Consider the following 19,212-nt stretch of genomic DNA (forward strand, 5'->3'; position numbering starts at 1 on the left):
ATCCCCGGCTCCTCCTTTTATCTCTCTCCCACTGATTGGGCAACTCAGCGCTGGGCGTGAATCCTCTCAGGCTGGCCACGCCTTCCTCCTTCCAATTCAGGCTGGGGAAACCTCCGGTTTGAATGACTCCCTCCTCCCCTCTCTGACAGCACGTCTTTCTCCAGTCACGGGTTCTGACACCACCAGTGTGACAGGAAGTAGCAAACAACAAAACTTTAATTCAACATAAAACACTGATCTCTGTCTCTCTCTCTCTGGCATCTCCCGCAGATTGGGCAACTCAGCGCCAGCCATGAATCCTCTTGGGCTGGCCACGCCCTCCTCCTCATCACAATTACATTAAAAATAAATTTTATAATATAAATATATATATATATTTTTAATTGTAGTATTTACACAATAAACATACTATATAGAAGAGCATTTATACATCATTGTATTTTTTGTTGTACTGAATTTTACGTATGCGTGTTTTCATTATAAGAAAAACATTGTGCCTGAGCATTATTACTGTATTTTTATTACGGTAGTTAATACAATGACGAGAATTTCACAGAACCATCGAGAATAATGAGAATTACAAACTCAAAACATCCAAACAACTGGAGAAAAAAAATTAGCTTAACTGTCATGACAATAATGTCACAATGCAAAAAATGAGAATCATAGAGATTAATGAGAATTAAAAACAAACTCTGGAGTATAAAATGTGCTTAACTGTCAAGAAAATAATGTCACAATTAAAAATAAAAATAAATCTTGATGGCCTTAAAAATTGGCTTTACTTTTCTTAGGTAACCAGCAAATGTTTTTGTAAGATTCACCAATACAAGCACATAATGAAAAGAGGCCAAAAATAATATGTTCTTGTGCATGAACTTGAAATGGAAAAGAACTGTCCAAGCAGGCAGTAAGCTGGCTGGACCATTTATTGAAAATACAATTTACAAAAACGACAACAAATCAATCATATATGTTATACATTTTAATCCTTGCTATTTCTTCGTGAGCTTTTGTCATGCCTCCTGATGATGTCAATAAGGTTGCTTTTGGAAACAACAATGTCTTCTCCATGGTTGCTTCTGTGTTTGGCTCTCCTCTGCTGTTCGTGCAGATGGGGGGAGTTGAGGAGTTGTGGTGGCAGTATGGAGCCGGTGGGTTTTACTCTGTTCACAATGTCCAGAAACAAGCGCTTGTTGTTGTTGTTCATGAAGGTGATGGCTGTGCCTCTGTGGCCCAATCTACCTGCTCGACCAATCTGAAAGCACAGGATCGAACAGGGTATCATTAAAAATAGATTACCCTTTATCTACAGTGGGTAAATATATCTATAAACTCATCATACCTGATGAACATATTCATCCATGTTTGTTGGCATGTCAAAGTTCACTACCACCTTAACATTAACCAGGTCCAGTCCTCTGCCGAGAATGCCAGTACTGATCACCACTTCAAACTGGCCCTCAAGAAGACCCTGAAACACGGTAGCAAACCAGAACAATACATTTGTGAAGATAAGCAGTTTAAATAACACATTACGCTTTTCTCATGTAAAGACTTTTTTTTTGCTTTACCTTTACAATTTTGTTGCGTTCCCATTGCGTCTTGTCCGAGTGGATCGCGACCGTGTTTAATTCCATGACCTTCTGCACAGCTTCACACAGCAGATCTGCTCCAAGCTTGCAGTCTACAAATACAACTACTGGTGGCTGGTAGAGCTTTCGGTCCTGTGCGTAAATAAAATCAATCATTTCAATAAAATTCCACTGAAATTTAGGTTTTAAAAGATGAATCAATTCATCTGTTAGAGCATGCTTAGTGGCAGTCATTTATGAGTTGTGATTCCTAAAAAGTGAGTTGTGACTTCTAAAATTTTCCTACTCTCTTTCACAGGTAAAGAGTTGTTGCTACTTTTCCTGGACCAAAGCCATTTAAGAAGATACACCCATTTCCTCTTGAGAGGAGGGCGAGTCACAACAGCAGATATGTCTCCATGTTGACTAAATGCTTTGTTGAAATTTTTATTTGAAATTGTCAAAGTTTGAGATGCTCAACATTCAAATTCAAAATGTTAGAAATTAGAATTCAAAATGTTTGAAATGGTAAAAATTTGAAATGTTAGAAATTTGAATTTATAATGTTCTAAATGATTGAATGAACATTCAATTTGAAATCAACCCTTTTTTTACATTTGAATTCTACATTTTTGAAATTTGAATTTCGAACACTGAATTTAAATGCAAAATTTTCAAACAATTAGAATTTCACATTTGAGCTTGAATTAGTTTAATTAGTTTTCAAACAGATGTCATGGTAATAGCGCAAACTTGCGTTGGTTCACCATGCATGAAGAAGGGTTCAAATAGTTTGGGATTTTTATTGTTTGTTTTCACAGTTTGTCTGTTAGTTTCAGTTTAGTTTAAGTATTTTTAATGGCCGCCAAAGATGAAGTCTAACATCATTATATTTCTCATGGCATTCTTGTGTTACCTCTATCTAGTGGTATGCTCATGTTTAATGTGGATTGTAAATGTTGCACATTTTATAATTTAGGGTGAATATGGGTAAAGTGACAAAAGACATTTAAGCTTGATTCACATTGTATCCATATGTATTTCCTTAAGTTATTATAAATCATTACTAAACTATCTTAATCTTTGGGGAGTAAACAATTATCAGGTAAATTAATCCAAAAATGAAAATTCTCTCATCATTTACTCACCCTCATGCCATCCCAGATGTGTAGGACTTCTGCTGATCTCAAAATGAAGATTTTAAGAAGAATGTCTCAGCTCTGTTGGTCCACACAGTGCAAGTTCAGGGCCAGAACTTTCAAGGTCCAAAAAGGACATAAAGACGGCATAAAACAATCCATGTTTTTAGAAGTGATACGATAGGTGTGTGTGAGAAACATCGATATTTAAGTCCTTTTTTATAGTAAATCTCAACATTCAATAATGATTGTGAATGATTTGGCAATCTTGATTTCAAGCTTGATTATATTGCCCAGCACCACTCTACGAACTCTACAAGGAAGTGTAATCGAGCTTCAAATCACGATCGTTCCAGTAGACTGCAATTGCAAGATGTACAGCGAAAATGGAGTTACATTTTGGTCTGTTCTCAGATTAGATCACTTCAGAAGACATGGATTAAACCACTTTTATGCTGCCTTTTAAAAGAACTGAAATATTCTTCTAAAAATCTTTGCTTGAGTTCAGTGGTAAAAAGAAAGTCATACATGTCTGGGATGGCATGAGGGTGAATAAGTTTTTGGGTCAAATGTCCCTTTAATTTTTTGAGATTTTAAATGGGTGCTTTTATTTTAGGATGTGTGGCAGAGCTTATTTCATGACCACTGGTGGGAAAAACAATAGTCAAGAAAATGACAGAAATTTGAGGTACATCTAGTTTAAGTGTCCCACTTTACCAGTACTGCCTAAAAAAATCTGAGATTTGGTCAAAAGAGGGTCTTTAAAAGGTTCAACTTCTTCATTTTTGCTTTTGTCTTTAAGGTAGAAGACATACTAAGCTTTCTTCAAAGGTACAATGTCAGTTTTTGCGTGTTTGCATCATAATTCAAAGTGCCAAGAAAAGTTACATTTCCAAAAGTATCCCACTTAGCCCATATACACCCTATTAAATAAAAAACTAAAATTAATTAGAGATTTTTTATTATAGTTCCTTCGGGAGTTCTGAAATGAAATGAAGTATTTCAGTTTAGTTTTCAAACCACCTACAAAAGGTCAATGCCAGCTGCATTCATCAAAGATGCGAACTGTCCTTGAGTCTAGAAAAACTCAAGTTTGCAGCACGCGGAAAACCGAAGTATACTATGACCATTAAATCATCAAATTTGGATTTAGTCCAAATGTTGGTTTGCTTTATTTGATCTATTTCTTGGTTTCAGTCTAGTTTCTATACTTACATTTAAAATCTCAAAAAGTTTCTTTTTCTTTGAAGGCTCCTCCACCCAGAGGACTATCTGCCGGACGTTAGCACAGGGTTGGTTCTTCTGTCCGATGTTAATGCTCACAGGGTCATGAGTCAGACGAGCTGCTAGCTGTTCCGTTCCTTTGGGAATGGTGGCTGACGTCAAAAGTGTCTGACGGTCTTCGGGGACGTGCTCCAAAATCTCAAGAACCTGTTGCTGGAATCCCATCTTCAGCATGGTATCTGCCTGATGGTGTTTTTAGATACATGATATGATGTAAGAAAACATGTTCATTCTATATAGGAAACAATCAAACTGGTATATATATATTGGACTGAACTCAATTTTACCTCATCAACCACAATGGCCTTGACATCATCCAGCCGTACAGCGTTCTGTTTCAAGATCTCAAGGAGACGTCCTGGAGTGGCAATTGCAATCTAAAGTGCAGATGTACAAGCAACTGCGCGTGAGTCAAAGATCCACAAATAAAGTGTTGTGGTTGGTTAATAAAGCTCTTTAACAACAAAGACTACACTAAGCCAAAGATACCTTGATCTTCTGCTTGAGTCGATGCAGCTGAGGGGGTAAAGGCATCCCACCCACTAAAAGAGCAGTTCTCATGTTCGGCAGACCTATCACCAGCTCCTTTGTCTGCTTCTCTATCTGAATGGCCAGCTCTCTGGTTGGGGTCAGGATGAGACAAATGGGACAAGATGAAGACGCAGTTTGGCTCTGGAAAAAAATACAATTGCATGTAAACTGTTTGTGGCATGTACAAATGGGATGGAGGATCAAACCTGCAAAAATAAAAATGAATAAATAACAAAATGTATACATTACTAACTTATTGATTAATTTCTGTAATAGTTTTAATTTTATTTATTTTCCTAACATATTCTTCCCTCAAACAATAAGATAATTAAAATTCAATCAAACCAACCACTCATCAACCACTCGAGAGCGAACCACATTATAGCGACCACAAGGACTGCATTTGACTCTACCCTCCCTAGCAACCAGGCCAATTTGTTTGCTTAAGAGACCTGGCTGGAGTCACTCAGCACACCCTGGATTCGAACTCACAACTCCAGGGGTGGTAGTCTGCGTCTTTACTCGCTGAGCTACCCAGGACCCCACAGTTCAGCCATATACTTAAGATGTCTGGTGTGAACGGCTCTCTTGAGGACATTCCACAGCATCTCTATCAGGTTAAGCTCTGGCCTTAGTTATATCAGTACACAAAACATTTTCCCATTTGCGATTTTGAGTGTCAAGGTGGTTTTTGGCAAACTTCAGGCACACAGGAATGTTTTTGTTGGAAAGCAGCTGATTCCTTCATGGTGTCCTGCCATGGACACCATTTCTATTTAATGTTTTCCATATAGTAGACCCATGAACAGAGATGTTAACCAGTTCCAATGATTCATTCAAATCTTTAGCAGTCACTCTATGGTTCTAGGGTTTTACCTCATTGAGCATTCTCCAGTGTGCCCTTTGAATCATCTCGGCTGGACAGCCACTTCTAGTGAGAGTAACCACAGTACTAAACCTTCTCTATTTATAGACAGTTTGTCTAACTGTGGATAGATGAATATCAATGTTCTTTGAGATAACTTTGTAACCCTTTCCAGCTTTATACAAAGCAACAATTATTGATAGTAGGTCTACTGAGATCTCTTTTTTGGTCCTGCCAGCAGATGCTTCTTGTGAAGAGCAAACTCAAAATGTTTGAGTGCTTTTTATGAGTCAAAATAGCTCTAACCCACACCTCCGATCTCGTTTCATTAATTGGATACCAGGTTTGCCAACTCCTGACTCAAATTCACTTTTGTTGACGTCGTAAGCCTAAGGGTTCACATACTTTTTTACAACCTACACTGTGAGTGTTTGAAATATTTATTCAGTATGTACAAGGACAATACAATAATTTGTGTTATTAGTTCAAACAGATTGTGTTTGTTCATGATTGTAAATTCAAACCAGATTTTAAGACATATTTAGACATAAATGCAGGTAATTCCAAAGGGTCCACATACTTTTCCTTGCCACTGTAAAATAAAAAAATAAACTTAATATTGAGACATACTAAGGCAATTGTTTGGACGTAAAAATGAACAGATCTATGATTTAATTTGACCTTTTAGCTATCAGATGCACATATCGTAGTAGGGCTACGTTTGCTATATTAAAGATTTATACATCAATTGCCCTTATCTGAACTAAGCATTCTCAATGTGAACTTTTCACAGGAAGTGCACTGGGATTATAGAAGAGTCAAAAAATAGATCTGCACTTATAAATTACTCATACTAGTGGTGCACAGGAGAGGAATCTATCTAGTGTAGCTGTTACCTAAAAGAGTTTGCAAAAGTGAACATAGTGACCTGCTGGTATGGAGACACAAACACAAGCCTAGATTGGATGACTGACTTATTTTGAATGCCTCATTTGCAGGACTGAATAGAAGGCAGTCTCATGTGTTATGTTGTAAACTATTTTATTGATTTATCTTAGCATACTAATTAATAGAAAACAAAAGTATTGACTATAGAAGTATACAGTCTAGAATTGAACTTGAAATAAAATAATATTTCTGTTTATCACTTTGATTAATTTAAATAATAAAGCACTGATTTGTTACTGACTGACATGCAGAAATTTAGTGAAGTGGTCGACGGATATGGGTTTTTCAGTTGCCGATACCCTTATCTAGAGAACAGTGTGGCCGATGGCCAATATAATGCCAATTTATATAGTGGGTAAATCTCATGAAACCTCTCAAAAGCATGTTCAGGTCATATTTCACCCCAAAAAGCTAAATTAATAGATAAGATATAAGACTTTTGTATAACGAAAATAAATCATATTTTAGTACCATATATTAGAAATATATATTACAATGTTAGAAATTACAAAGAAAAAACAAATGTAAAAGATACCATTTGGATACATTACACTAATATGAATTTTGCGGGAAATGTGCATACTGAAATACTCTTAAATAGGCTTCATTTTAACAAAATAAAATTATATATATATACATGGATTTCAATTTTGGGGTGAAATGTGGCCTGGGATATTTTTTATTTATGATATATATATATATATATACACAGGTCTTTCTCAAAAAATTAGCATATTGTGATTTCCATAATGTAATGATAAAAATTAAACTTTCCTATATTTTAGATTCATTGCACACCAACTGAAATATTTCAGGTCTTTTATTGTTTTAATACTGATGATTTTGGCATACAGCTCATGAAAACCCAAAATTCCTATCTCAAAAAATTAGCATATCACGAAAAGGGTCTCTAAAGGAGCTATTAACCTAATCATCTGAATCAACTAATTAACTCTAAACACCTGCAAAAGATTCCTGAGGCTTTTAAAAACTCCCAGCCTGTTTCATTACTCAAAACCGCAATCATGGGTAAGACTGCCGACCTGACTGCTGTCCAGAAGGCCATCATTGACACCCTCAAGCAAGAGGGTAAGACACAGAAAGAAATTTCTGAACCAATAGGCTGTTCCCAGAGTGCTGTATCAAGGCACCTCAGTGGGAAGTCTGTGGGAATGAAAAAGTGTGGCAAAAAACGCTGCACAACGAGAAGAGGTGACCGGACCCTGAGGAAGATTGTGGAGAAGGACCGATTCCAGACCTTGGGGACCTCGTGGAAGCAGTGGACTGAGTCTGGAGTAGAAACATCCAGAGCCACTGTGCACAGGCACCAGAAACAGCGGCAGAAGCGCCTGACCTGGGCTACAGAGAAGCAGCACTGGACTGTTGCTCAGTGGTCCAAAGTACTTTTATCGGATGAAAGCAAATTTTGCATGTAATTCGGAAATCAAGGTGCCAGAGTCTGGAGGAAGACTGGGGAGAAGGAAATGCCAAAATGCCTGAAGTCCAGTGTCAAGTACCCATAGTCAGTGATGGTCTGGGGTGCCATGTCAGCTGCTGGTGTTGGTCCACTGTGTTTTATCAAGGGCAGGGTCAATGCAGCTAGCTATCAGGAGATTTTGGAGCACTTCATGCTTCCATCTGCTGAAAAGCTTTATGGAGATGAAGATTTCATTTTTCAGCACGACCTGGCACCTGCTCACAGTGCCAAAACCACTGGTAAATGGTTTACTGACCATGGTATTACTGTGCTCAATTGGCCTGCCAACTCTCCTGACCTGAACCCCATAGAGAATCTGTGGGATATTGTGAAGAGAAAGTTGAGAGACGTAAGACCCAACACTCTGGATGAGCTTAAGGCCGCTATCGAAGCATCCTGGGCCTCCATAACACCTCAGCAGTGCCACAGGCTGATTGCCTCCATGCCACGCCGCATTGAAGCAGTCATTTCTGCAAAAGGATTCCCGACCAAGTATTGAGTGCATAACTGAACATAATTATTTGAAGGTTGACTTTTTTTGTATTAAAAACACTTCTTTTATTGGTCGGATGAAATATGCTAATTTTTTGAGATAGGAATTTGGGGTTTTCATGAGCTGTATGCCAAAATCATCAGTATTAAAACAATAAAAGACCTGAAATATTTCAGTTGGTGTGCAATGAATCTAAAATATATGAAAGTTGAATTTTTATCATTACATTATGGAAAATAATGAACTTTATCACAATATGCTAATTTTTTGAGAAGGACCTGTATATACAGATTCACCTTAAAGGAATATTCCGGGTTCAATACAAGTTAAGCTCATTCAACAGCATTTATGGCGTAATATTTATTATTTTTTAGCAAAAGGAGGAACTAGTTGAAATAATTTTTGTGGTAATCAATATTATGTCACAAATGCTGTTGACTGAGCCTAACTTGTATTGAATATTCCTTTAAAACAACTGTATAATGCCAACAAGAAATTGCACTTATTGTACTCAATTACTTTATACAATAATTACACAAAATTCACTCCAGAAATGTGCTGTCGGTAGATTTTTTTTTAACTGACACAAGGAGGAGATAACACTTCTATTAATCATCCAAGGGTTCACAAATCGGCAGATAAATCCATCTATCAGTACTTTAAAATATTAATAAAGCAATATATATACCTCAAGGGCACGCACGACCACTGGAAGAAGAAAGGCAACTGTTTTTCCTGAACCTGTCTCTGCTGTGGCAATTACATCTCTCCCAATTAAACCAACAGGAACCATCTGCATTTGAATGGGAGTCGGTGCCTCATATCCAGCCTTCTTCAGATTCACACTGAGTGCTGAAGGAAAGTTACAGTGCTCAAACTCTATAATTGGTCTACAGACCTCCTGGCCATGTGTCAGGATAGCCAGCTCTGTTTTAACTCTCACAATCTGTTCATCTGTCAGTTCAGATATGAACGGATCCTCCTTGTAGGAGTAACCCAGCTCATGTGCACCAGTGCTGCTAGTGTCTGAACCCTGCTGTAGATCTTTAGAAAATACCTTTTCTCCAAAGTCTATACACATTTTAGCCAGATGACTGGCTTTACACTCAAGGCTGCAGACATCGTTGTCAGTTTTGTCGCAGATGTATTCTCCATATCGACCACACATGATACAAACAGGCTCTCCGGGTTCAGGCCATCTCTGGTTCTTCTTGAAGGACTTCACGGGTTCTTCCTCATCTGATTCTTCCGTCTCAATCTGATTGGGTTCCTTTATTGGTTCACTCTCATCTTGTTGTGATGTAGAGGTGCCTATGGTCAGATCTGTTGATTTATTCTCAGTCTCATCTGGAGGACAGATCTCATGAGAGATCAGAGATGTAGAAACGGTGTCTTCTGACCTCACTTTGCTTCTCTTGGTGTTCTGCTGTTGAGACTCAGGAGCTCTCTTGTGCTTCAGAGATCTTGGCATAAACATCTTCCGACTAAATATTCCGAATGGGAGCGATACGATAGTAACAGAACATAACTAGCACACATAAAACAGGGATGAAATACTCTTTAAAGCCGTTTTAGGTAACATAGTTAAGAGATTTCGAGATCTGCTGATGAGTTGCGTCCGAGCGGTCGCATGAATGTGACGTCATAGAGGCAGTGTTATGCTGGGTGTTGTAGTTTGTAGGTCTCCCGGCCTACAAACATTTTTACGTTGTAAACATTTTTACGTTGTAAAAATGTATTTACGTCTTGGATATTATTTGACGTACTTAAAACGACAGATGTCGTTTTTTAACTCTATAAATACGTAATTTGAAAACATTTTTATGAATGTTATTATCACGTCAGGAAATATTTGCAGCATTTTAGGAACCTACTTGTCAAGTACAACCTGATATTACACATGTTGTCAAACATGTTTTTATACCATGTTATCTTGCACAGCAAAGGGTTTAGCAACAACATACTTTGCTTTGTTGTTTAATTATATACTATAACATTTTACACATGATATCTGTTCATAATAGATACCAAATGTCAATCAATACTACTCAATACCAACATAACTAATATATTTAAATTATTAAGACATAGTTTTATTTTGCAACATTTCACCAGGTCCAATAGACCTGTGTAGGCAAACCTGCAATGCTAATTCTCTATAAATCCAAACCTGCCATTATACAAAACACACACACACACACACACACACACACACACACACACACACACAGAGGAAAATCTCGAAGGAACCTATGACTCGAAAAGGCTAATCTTTTCCAGGTTTTGGACTACAACCTGAACTACTCTTAACAGCTGGCTCTCGGTTGGGCATGTGGTGAGTTGTGCATTGATGCCGTGGAGAATTGCGGAAGTCTCCACACGCACTAGGTCGTAATGTGATAAATAAGCCACGTGATAAAATGCGCGGATTGACGGTCTCAGATGCGGAGGCGACTGAGATTCGTCCTCTGCCACCCAGATTGAGGCGAGTCACAACGCCACCATGATAATTTAAAGTGCATTTGGAATTGGGCATTCCAAATTGGGGAGAAAAAATAAATAATAAAAAATAATAAAAAAAAAATATGTGTGTGTTCTGTTTTTTTGTTTATGTGTGTAAGGGGCCGTTCATGCTGAACACGTTATTGCGCTAAAAATGCCAGACGCAGCAAAACGAATACCACAAAAAACGAATAAATAAATTAAATGCTTTGTAACTTCACACACTCAAAAAACAGCGAGATGTGGCACAACGGTCAAAGATGTCCATCTGGCACAAGTTTACATATAAAAACAATTGAAAAAAACAAAACAGCGCAGATGGACATAAAAACAAGTTCGTTGAGAACGGCCCTGAAGTATATATATATATATATATATATATATATATATATATATATATATATATATATATATATATATATATATATTTTTTTTTTTTTTTTTTTTTTGTAAGACAAACACATTTTAGCGGGTTAACTCTCAACAGGTCCAGTTTCGGATTGTTGGTTTGTTGGGCGGACCGCGCATGCGCACATCGACCAGTTATATTCAGTGCTGCAGGGAGACCGCAGAGTGCTGGATGAATAGAGGAAGAATAACCGTACATTTGGGAATATGTGGGCAGAGCATGGCGACATCTTAAAGAAGACAAAGACTTTTTAATGAGGAGCACTCCGTTTGCTTCTTCTGAATCAGGACGAGTGGGCTTATTAAGGAGAAAACCTCTACAAATCAAATGGGGTACCAGAATGGATGAATGTCTGTGGGCTGAACCCCACTTTTATTATCGGTGCGGCTCAACATTTATTTGAAAATAAGCGCAACCGAGCCTTTTAGCAGTTTCCTGACACATGCATGTTACAAAATAAGGTATATGTAAACAAAAGGCGGCAAAAAGTCACATTTGATGCATTGAATTCCTTCGGAGAGATGTCATCGTTGAGCTCGTGAGCAGTGTTTGTGACTCTTCGGCTGTAAATATGGGAGATCTGACCGATTCCAGAGATCCGAAAAAGACCTTTATTGTTCCTGCCATCAAGTCGTTCGATCATTATGATTTAAACAGAGCTAAAATCAGAGCCAGTCTCACATGGCTGGTCGCCAAAGCCTTTGGTGCAGGTAGGTGGCGTCTTTCTCTTTCTCTAACATCATCTTTGTCTCTTGATTTTATTGCAATTGTATTGCTTTGAATTATTTTGATAGCAAATACAAAATGAAACAATATTTGATACGATTCATATACTTTAGATGTGAAAATGATAACATAATGTCAAATTAAGAGTGTAAATAAATTAATTTTGCTCATTACATGTTACTATGATATTTTTAGTGTGTAATATACTATGTACATACTTATATAATATTGAGTATCTATAGTTTATTAGTAGAAATGAAGTACCCATATTAAGTGCCTATAGCTTATTAGTGTTGTTCAGTATTGACAGAATGTAATTTGTCATGTACACACTAACATAAAGGTACCATGGTAGTACTATGGTTTTTGGACAAGTAATTACATGATAATTTTGAAGTACCTTGGAGTACCATGTAAATACAATGGTATATTAATATGATCATTAAAGGAATATTCTGGGTTCAATACAAAGTTAAGACAGTAGTTTGTGGCACAATGTTGATTACCACAAAAATCGACTCATCTCCTTTTCTTTAAAAAAAAAAGATGTTAAAGTGAGTCACTTATGATGGAAGTGAATGGGGCCAAATTTAGGAGGGTTTAAAGACAGAAAAGCTTAGAACTGTATAAACGTACTTGCGTTGGGGGCCTGGGTAGCTCAGCGAGTATTGATGCTGACTACCACCCCTGGAATCGCAAGTTTGAATCCAGGGTGTGCTGAGTGACTGAGTGACGGTTGCTAGGCAGGGTGGAGTCACATGGGTAACCTCCTCGTGGTCACGATTAGTGGTTCTTGTTCCCAATGGGGTGTGTGGTAAGTTGTGCGTGGATTGCGGAGAGTAGCATGAGCCTCCACATGCTGTGTGTCTCCGCGTTGTCATGCACAACGAGCCACATGTTAAGATGCGTGGATTGATGGTCTCAGAAGTGGAGGCAACTGAGACTTGTCCTCCGCCACATGGTGTTACCGTGCAACCACGAGGACCTACTAAGTTGTGAAAATTGGGCATTCCAAATTGGGAGAAAAGGGGATAAAAAATAAATTACATTAATTTGTTTGTTAAAACTTGTGTATTATTTGAGATGTAAAGTTGTTTAAAATCGTTGTTTTATGGCCCCGTTAGGGTTTTACGACGTTACATTAAAAATGGATACAACATTATGCAGAAAAGGTTAACATTTATTTTATCACACTCATTTTACACACAGATTGTTAATGTCTTGTGGCTATACTTTTAAAACAGAGAGTATTTTAAAGTTTACAGATTGGCCCCATTTACTTCCATTATAAATACCTCACTCTAACCCAGCTTTTGGTTTTGCTGTCAGAATGGTTATAGTTCAGCATCTTTGATTTAAAGTGACCTTATATTTAAAGGCTAAGAACATTAGAATCTGAAGTACTGAATGGTAAAGATACTGTTTAATAATATGATAATGTTTAGTTGTTTGATTGACAAGCCCTCAGGGTGTTATTTCCCTTTTTTATTTTTTGACTTCTTTTGGGCGTAACCTTAAAACAGATGACAGTACAACAGATAAAAGGCTACATATCTTCATTAAAATTTCAATTCAGAGTTTAACCACAATAGTAATAATTAAGACATGATGAATCCGTTCTTTAAAATATTGAAAACATAGTTATTGTTATATATATATACAATGTTGTCATGCAAGTTAAAATGAATGCATTTTAATTAATTGAGTGTGGTCAGTTTAAAGTCCATAAAAGCTTCTCTATTGATCCATTTTGTTCAGCTGGGAAAGACTGAGATAACGAATTGGCTGGATACAGAGTGCATTTAATGGCATGCACTGTGTTCTTAACCTATCTTTTAAATGGATTCTCTGATACATCATTGGTTCGCCATATAATATCTGTATATGTGGCCATTAAAATTGTGTTTTTCTAAGTATACTTTCCGATTTTTCTTTCTTTTAACCCTATAATACACTAACTTCCATCTGAATGTTATGGATGTTGACTAGGGACACTCTAAAGAAGGTTTAAATGTTGGTAAAGGCATAATATGAAAAAGGCTTTCATGAAAAATTATTTTTTTCTCTATCTTTTGAAAACAAATGGTTAATATTGGAAAATTGGGCCATTGCTCAAAACTTCCCCATTCAAAAAAGTAAATTTTTTGAAAGTAAGCTGTAAAAACAATATATTCTGAACTTCTACATCTTTCTGACTTCAGACAGATGAATTCACTAACACATGACTGCCCACATTTATTCCATAGGAATTTCATACAATCGTTCATGAAAGAGGTCTAAGCCATGAACCAAACAGCCAGCTCCGAGATGAATCACAACATAACAAACTGTGATTTAAAGCTAAAAAGTATTTCAGAATCGGGCAGAAAGACAGAGGTACAAGACTGTGTACTTAACTTAGGGAATGAACTACAGTCTTAATGAATGGGATTTTAACTACGTTCTATTGGCTGATCAGAAGAGATTTAATCACTGTCACAGATTAATAGATCATGGGCCTTTAATAGGTTATTCAAATGTACTGTAGCATTGATCTGACATTCATGTTCTTTTTTCTTTGTTGTGTGTGAGTTGTGGGAAGGTTGCATGAAAAGGCAGTGAAAGAAATGGCTTAAATACCCAGAATATTGTGTCGTTCCTCTCTTTGATGAGACTCGTGAGGAGCTCCTTGGTAGATGCGTATGGCAGGAGAATCGATCAGGCCCTCTATTGTTGCTATGGCAGCCACTGTCCAGCTCGACACAGTCATATTTTCAACTCAGATTGTCAACGCCTATTCGCTCTGATGCCATCAATGAAATGTTTGATAGAGAAAGTGCCCAATGCCTTATGACTTATCTACTTTACATTCTTTTCATCAAAGCAATTGAGTAACAAGGACGTTTTTCATTTTGCTTGTAACTAGCAACAGCTTTTGTTGATGAATGTGAAGTATTTATATATACAGGCAAAATTCATATGCAGAATTGTGCAGGTAATAATAATGCGTAGAGAGGTAAGCATTCTCTCAAAATCTCACCAGTCTCCATAAATAGCTAAACATCTCAGGTCTCCATGGATACTGTGACCTCATTCAGAAGAACTGTAAACCCATTTATTCAGTCAACGTGTTCACACAGAAGTCAATTGCATTCATTATATTTTCAATATTGTAGCTATGAGGTAGACACCGTGTCACTTTCTTTATGGGCTTTCTCCTTCCCATCATCTGCCCGCTTGAAAGTAAATCACACTTGCAGAGGATCGGAAAACACTATCTAGAGTTTTATATTTAGAACTTTAGAAGAAGAAAAGCACTTTGATGCTTGAAATCCTGAAAAATGTTAAGCTGTACAGCACTCAGCTGTGATTATAATAGGGTGAAGGTGTCCAAATGTGCAGAAAGCAAAGTAATATTGTTTATTAATATATATTAATAATATAAAGGAATGTTCTGGGTTGAAAACAAGTTAAGCTCTGTCAGCAGTTTTACGGTCAAAATGTTAAAAGAATGCCACAATAAAATATGAATAGAAGATTAAAAGATTAAAAAAATATATACAAAAAATAACTAAATGTGATAACATGATGATTGATTTGATAAAAGGTTATTTTGTACTTCTAAAACATTTTTGCACTCCGGTTTTTGCAGTTAAAAAACAATAGAGCACAGATTTGAAATGAATATGATATTACATTACAAATTATACAATGCATATGTTGGGCAATTCAATGGAAATTTCAGCCACATCATGGAAAAATAAAAAGTGCTATATTGTATTATATTTTCGGAAAGCGGAAAAACCTTAATTTGTTTAAGTTGATGTCATCATTAGTCAAATATATATGGCGGTAATGCCTCTACCCTCCCTTAGACCAGGCCAGATATGTCTGATATTTATGTGTATTTATATATATATATATATATATATATATATATATATATATATATATATATATATATATATATATATATATATATATACACTCACCTAAAGGACTATTAGGAACACCTGTTCAATTTCTCATTAATGCAATTATCTGATCAACCAATCACATGGCAGTTGCTTCAATGCATTTAGGGGTGTGGTCCTGGTCAATACAATCTCCTGAACTCCAAACTGAATGTCAGAATGGGAAAGAAAGGTGATTTAAGCTATTTTGAGCGTGGCATGGTTGTTGGTGCCAGACGGGCCGGTCTGAGTATTTCACAATCTGCTCAGTTACTGGGGTTTTCACGCACAACCATTTCTAGGGTTTACAAAGAATGGTGTGAAAAGGGAAAAACATCCAGTATGCGGCAGTCCTGTGGGCGAAAATGCCTTGTTGATGCTAGAGGTCAGAGGAGAATGGGCCGACTGATTCAAGCTGATAGAAGAGCAACTTTGACTGAAATAACCACTCGTTACAACTGAGGTATGCAGCAAAGCATTTGTGAAGCCACAACACACACAGCCTTGAGGCGGATGGGCTACAACAGCAGAAGACTCCACCGGGTACCACTCATCTCCACTACAAATAGGAAAAAGAGGCTACAATTTGCAAGAGCTCACCAAAATTGGACAGTTGAAGACTGGAAAAATGTTGCCTGGTCTGATGAGTCTCGATTTCTGTTGAGACATTCAGATGGTAGAGTCAGAATTTGGCGTAAACAGAATGAGAACATGGATCCATCATGCCTTGTTACCACTGTGCAGGCTGGTGGTGGTGGTGGTGTAATGGTGTGGGGGATGTTTTCTTGGCACACTTTTAGGCCCCTTAGTGCCAATTGGGCATCGTTTAAATGCCACGGCCTACCTGAGCGTTGTTTCTGACCATGTCCATCCCTTTATGGCCACCATGTACCCATCCTCTGATGGCTACTTCCAGCAGGATAATGCACCATGTCACAAAGCTCGAATCATTTCAAATTGGTTTCTTGAACATGACAATGAGTTCGCTGTACTAAAATGGCCCCCACAGTCACCAGATCTCAACCCAATAGAGCATCTTTGGGATGTGGTGGAATGGGAGCTTCGTGCCCTGGATGTGCATCCCACAAATCTCCATCAACTGCAAGATGCTATCCTATCAATATGGGCCAACATTTCTAAAGAATGCTTTCAGCACCTTGTTGAATCAATGCCACGTAGAATTAAGGCAGTTCTGAAGGCGAAAGGGGGTCAAAGACAGTATTAGTATGGTGTTCCTAATAATCCTTTAGATGAGTGTATATACACACACATATATATATACATACATACATACATACACACACCGATCAGCCACAACATTAAAACAACCTGTCAGATATTGTGTAGGTCTCCCTCATGCCACCGTTGGCACAGTTCAGAGTAAATTCTAGAGACTGTTGTGTGTGACAGTCCCAGGAGATCAGCAGTTAAAAAAATACTCAAACCAGCCCGTCTGGCACCAACAAACATCCATGCGATTATCTAATCAGCCAATCGTGTGGCAGCAGTGCATAAAATCATGCAGATGTGTTAGGAGCTTCAGTTAATGTTCACATCAGCCATCACAATGGGGGAATTTCTGTAACTGCTGAGCTCTTGGGATTTTCAAACATAACAGTCTCTAGAATTGATTCCGAAAGGTGCCGAAAACAAAAAACATCCAGTGAGTGACAGTTCTGTGGACGGAAACACCTTGTTGATGAGAGAGATCAACAGAGAATGGCCAGACTAGTTTGAACTGACAAAGTCTACGGTAACTCAGATAACCACTCTGTACAATTGTGTTTCGTTGTTTTTTGCAATTGTACAATACTATTCTGAGATGTGGGTTGGAGCTATTTTGGCAAGAAGGGGACCTACACAATATTAGGCAGCTTGTTTTAATGTTGTGGCTGATCAGTGTGTGTGTGTGTGTGTGTGTGTGTGTGTGTGTGTGTATATATATATATATATATATATATATATACATTCATATATATATTCATATATATATTTATAAAACAATGTATGTAGTGGTGTTTTAAATCTGAAGAACCTTTAATGTAGCATCAAGAAATCCCATAAATGGATTAAGGGAAAGGAGGAGGCGAGAACCGGCTTGACAATATAAATAATATTTTAATGTAAAACAGAAACCAAAAGACACAAACCCACAAAGAGACTGTTGCACCACTGTCCACAGTCAGCCTTTATCCCTCTCGGAGGCTTGATTAGCCTGATAAGGTACCGGGTGTATAAAATCACAACCCGGCCCCGCCCTCCGCCCTGTCACACCCTATAAAGCTAATATCTGTTCTTTGGAACGAGAGTTCTTTACTGAACTTAAGGTGCTACAAAGAACCATTGAAAAGCTTTATTTCTTTAAGAATGATGTGTATCAGTATTTTAGCACATATTTGAACCCTCTTCACATCCATGTTAACATTTTTCATCTCATTTTTCTATCTTCTCCCAGACAATGTTCCAGAAGAGCTAAATGAGCCCTTCTACAAGGACCAGTATGACCAAGAGCACCTGAAGCCTCCAGTGGCCAGTCTGCTGCTGTCAGCTGAGCTGTATTGTCGTGGAGGAAGTTTGATCCTGAAGAGTGACGCTGCCAAACCTCTGCTGGGTCATGATGCTGTCATCCAGGCTCTGGCTCAAAAGGGCCTGTACGTTACTGACCAGGAGAGACTGGTCACAGAGAGAGACCTGCAAAAAAAGCCCATTCAGATGGTGAGACGTACTTCTTTTTCTCGTGTTTCTTATGGTTGAAAAATGTGGAATAGTGGTTGCTGGGACATTTTAAAGACAACATTAATTATGTACTGTATTCTGTACTTTATCTTCTCCCTATTTTGTTGATGTGTTCATGTTTTTTTTATTTTTTTGTGGAAGATATATTGCAGTCTCATAACATCTGATCTAATGAGGGCCGTTGTTGTGTGAGTGATATCCTGTTGATACTTAATTACCGCCATTATGTTTGCTGTGCTTTTGGCTGCCTCACCCTCCACCGAGCAAATCTTATCACAAATAATGTCTCCACTGTGTGAATAATGGTTTTGCGTAGTGCCAAAATTAAATGTTTCTTTGTTCTCTGCTCCCTATGACTAAGTGGTTATTTTGATTGTATTCAATTATGACTTTGCAAGTTTTTAACTTGTATCACCACAATTTAGAAAAAAAGCACTATGAGCCTTGATTTCTGCATAGTGACTGAACCAGGGGGTAAAGGTTTGGCTGGTTAGCATGGACAGTTAGTGCTTGCTGGTAGATGCCATAACTACACCATTCTGCAAGATTCTCCATTGACAGCCATTCAAAAATAACTGTAGCCTTTGATGTCACAG

The 19,212-nt window shown here is 37.6% G+C and overlaps 2 protein-coding genes across 3 annotated transcripts in view; one reads left to right on the forward strand and one right to left on the reverse strand.

Moving 5' to 3' along the window:
• Positions 1 to 488: 488 nt before the first annotated feature.
• On the reverse strand, positions 489 to 9,941 carry ddx59 (DEAD (Asp-Glu-Ala-Asp) box polypeptide 59). The gene is made up of 7 exons (XM_052124204.1): positions 9,000 to 9,941; positions 4,487 to 4,669; positions 4,285 to 4,374; positions 3,929 to 4,180; positions 1,575 to 1,727; positions 1,346 to 1,474; positions 489 to 1,258 (listed from the first exon to the last, which is right to left on the reverse strand). The coding sequence occupies exons 1-7, from the start codon at positions 9,786 to 9,788 to the stop codon at positions 986 to 988; spliced, it is 1,869 nt and encodes a 622-aa protein (XP_051980164.1). The 5' UTR covers positions 9,789 to 9,941; the 3' UTR covers positions 489 to 985.
• Positions 9,942 to 11,385: 1,444 nt separating this feature from the next.
• Positions 11,386 to 19,212, forward strand: part of LOC127641501 (calmodulin-regulated spectrin-associated protein 2-like) — a 48,110-nt gene continuing 40,283 nt past the window's right edge. For both annotated transcript variants that reach the window (XM_052124540.1, XM_052124541.1), the window contains exons 1-2: positions 11,386 to 11,932; positions 18,336 to 18,595. In XM_052124540.1, coding sequence (XP_051980500.1) covers positions 11,794 to 11,932; positions 18,336 to 18,595 — 399 coding nt within the window. In that variant the 5' untranslated portion in view covers positions 11,386 to 11,793. The remainder of the gene's footprint in view (positions 11,933 to 18,335; positions 18,596 to 19,212) is intronic.

Source organism: Xyrauchen texanus, chromosome 50, assembly GCF_025860055.1.
Source record: "Xyrauchen texanus isolate HMW12.3.18 chromosome 50, RBS_HiC_50CHRs, whole genome shotgun sequence".
Lineage (NCBI taxonomy): Eukaryota > Metazoa > Chordata > Actinopteri > Cypriniformes > Catostomidae > Xyrauchen > Xyrauchen texanus.

What these genes read in the sequence shown, in the direction of transcription:
- ddx59 (XM_052124204.1), bottom strand. Translation starts at nt 9,788, where the DNA reads ATGTTTATGCCAAGATCTCTGAAGCACAAGAGAGCTCCTGAGTCTCAA. An exon ending in TGGTCGTGCGTGCCCTTGAG is followed by an intron (nt 4,670 to 8,999) that starts GTATATATATTG and finishes ATTTTTTTCCAG; the next exon opens with AGCCAAACTGCGTCTTCATC. An exon ending in AACGCAACAAAATTGTAAAG is followed by an intron (nt 1,475 to 1,574) that starts GTAAAGCAAAAA and finishes ACCGTGTTTCAG; the next exon opens with GGTCTTCTTGAGGGCCAGTT.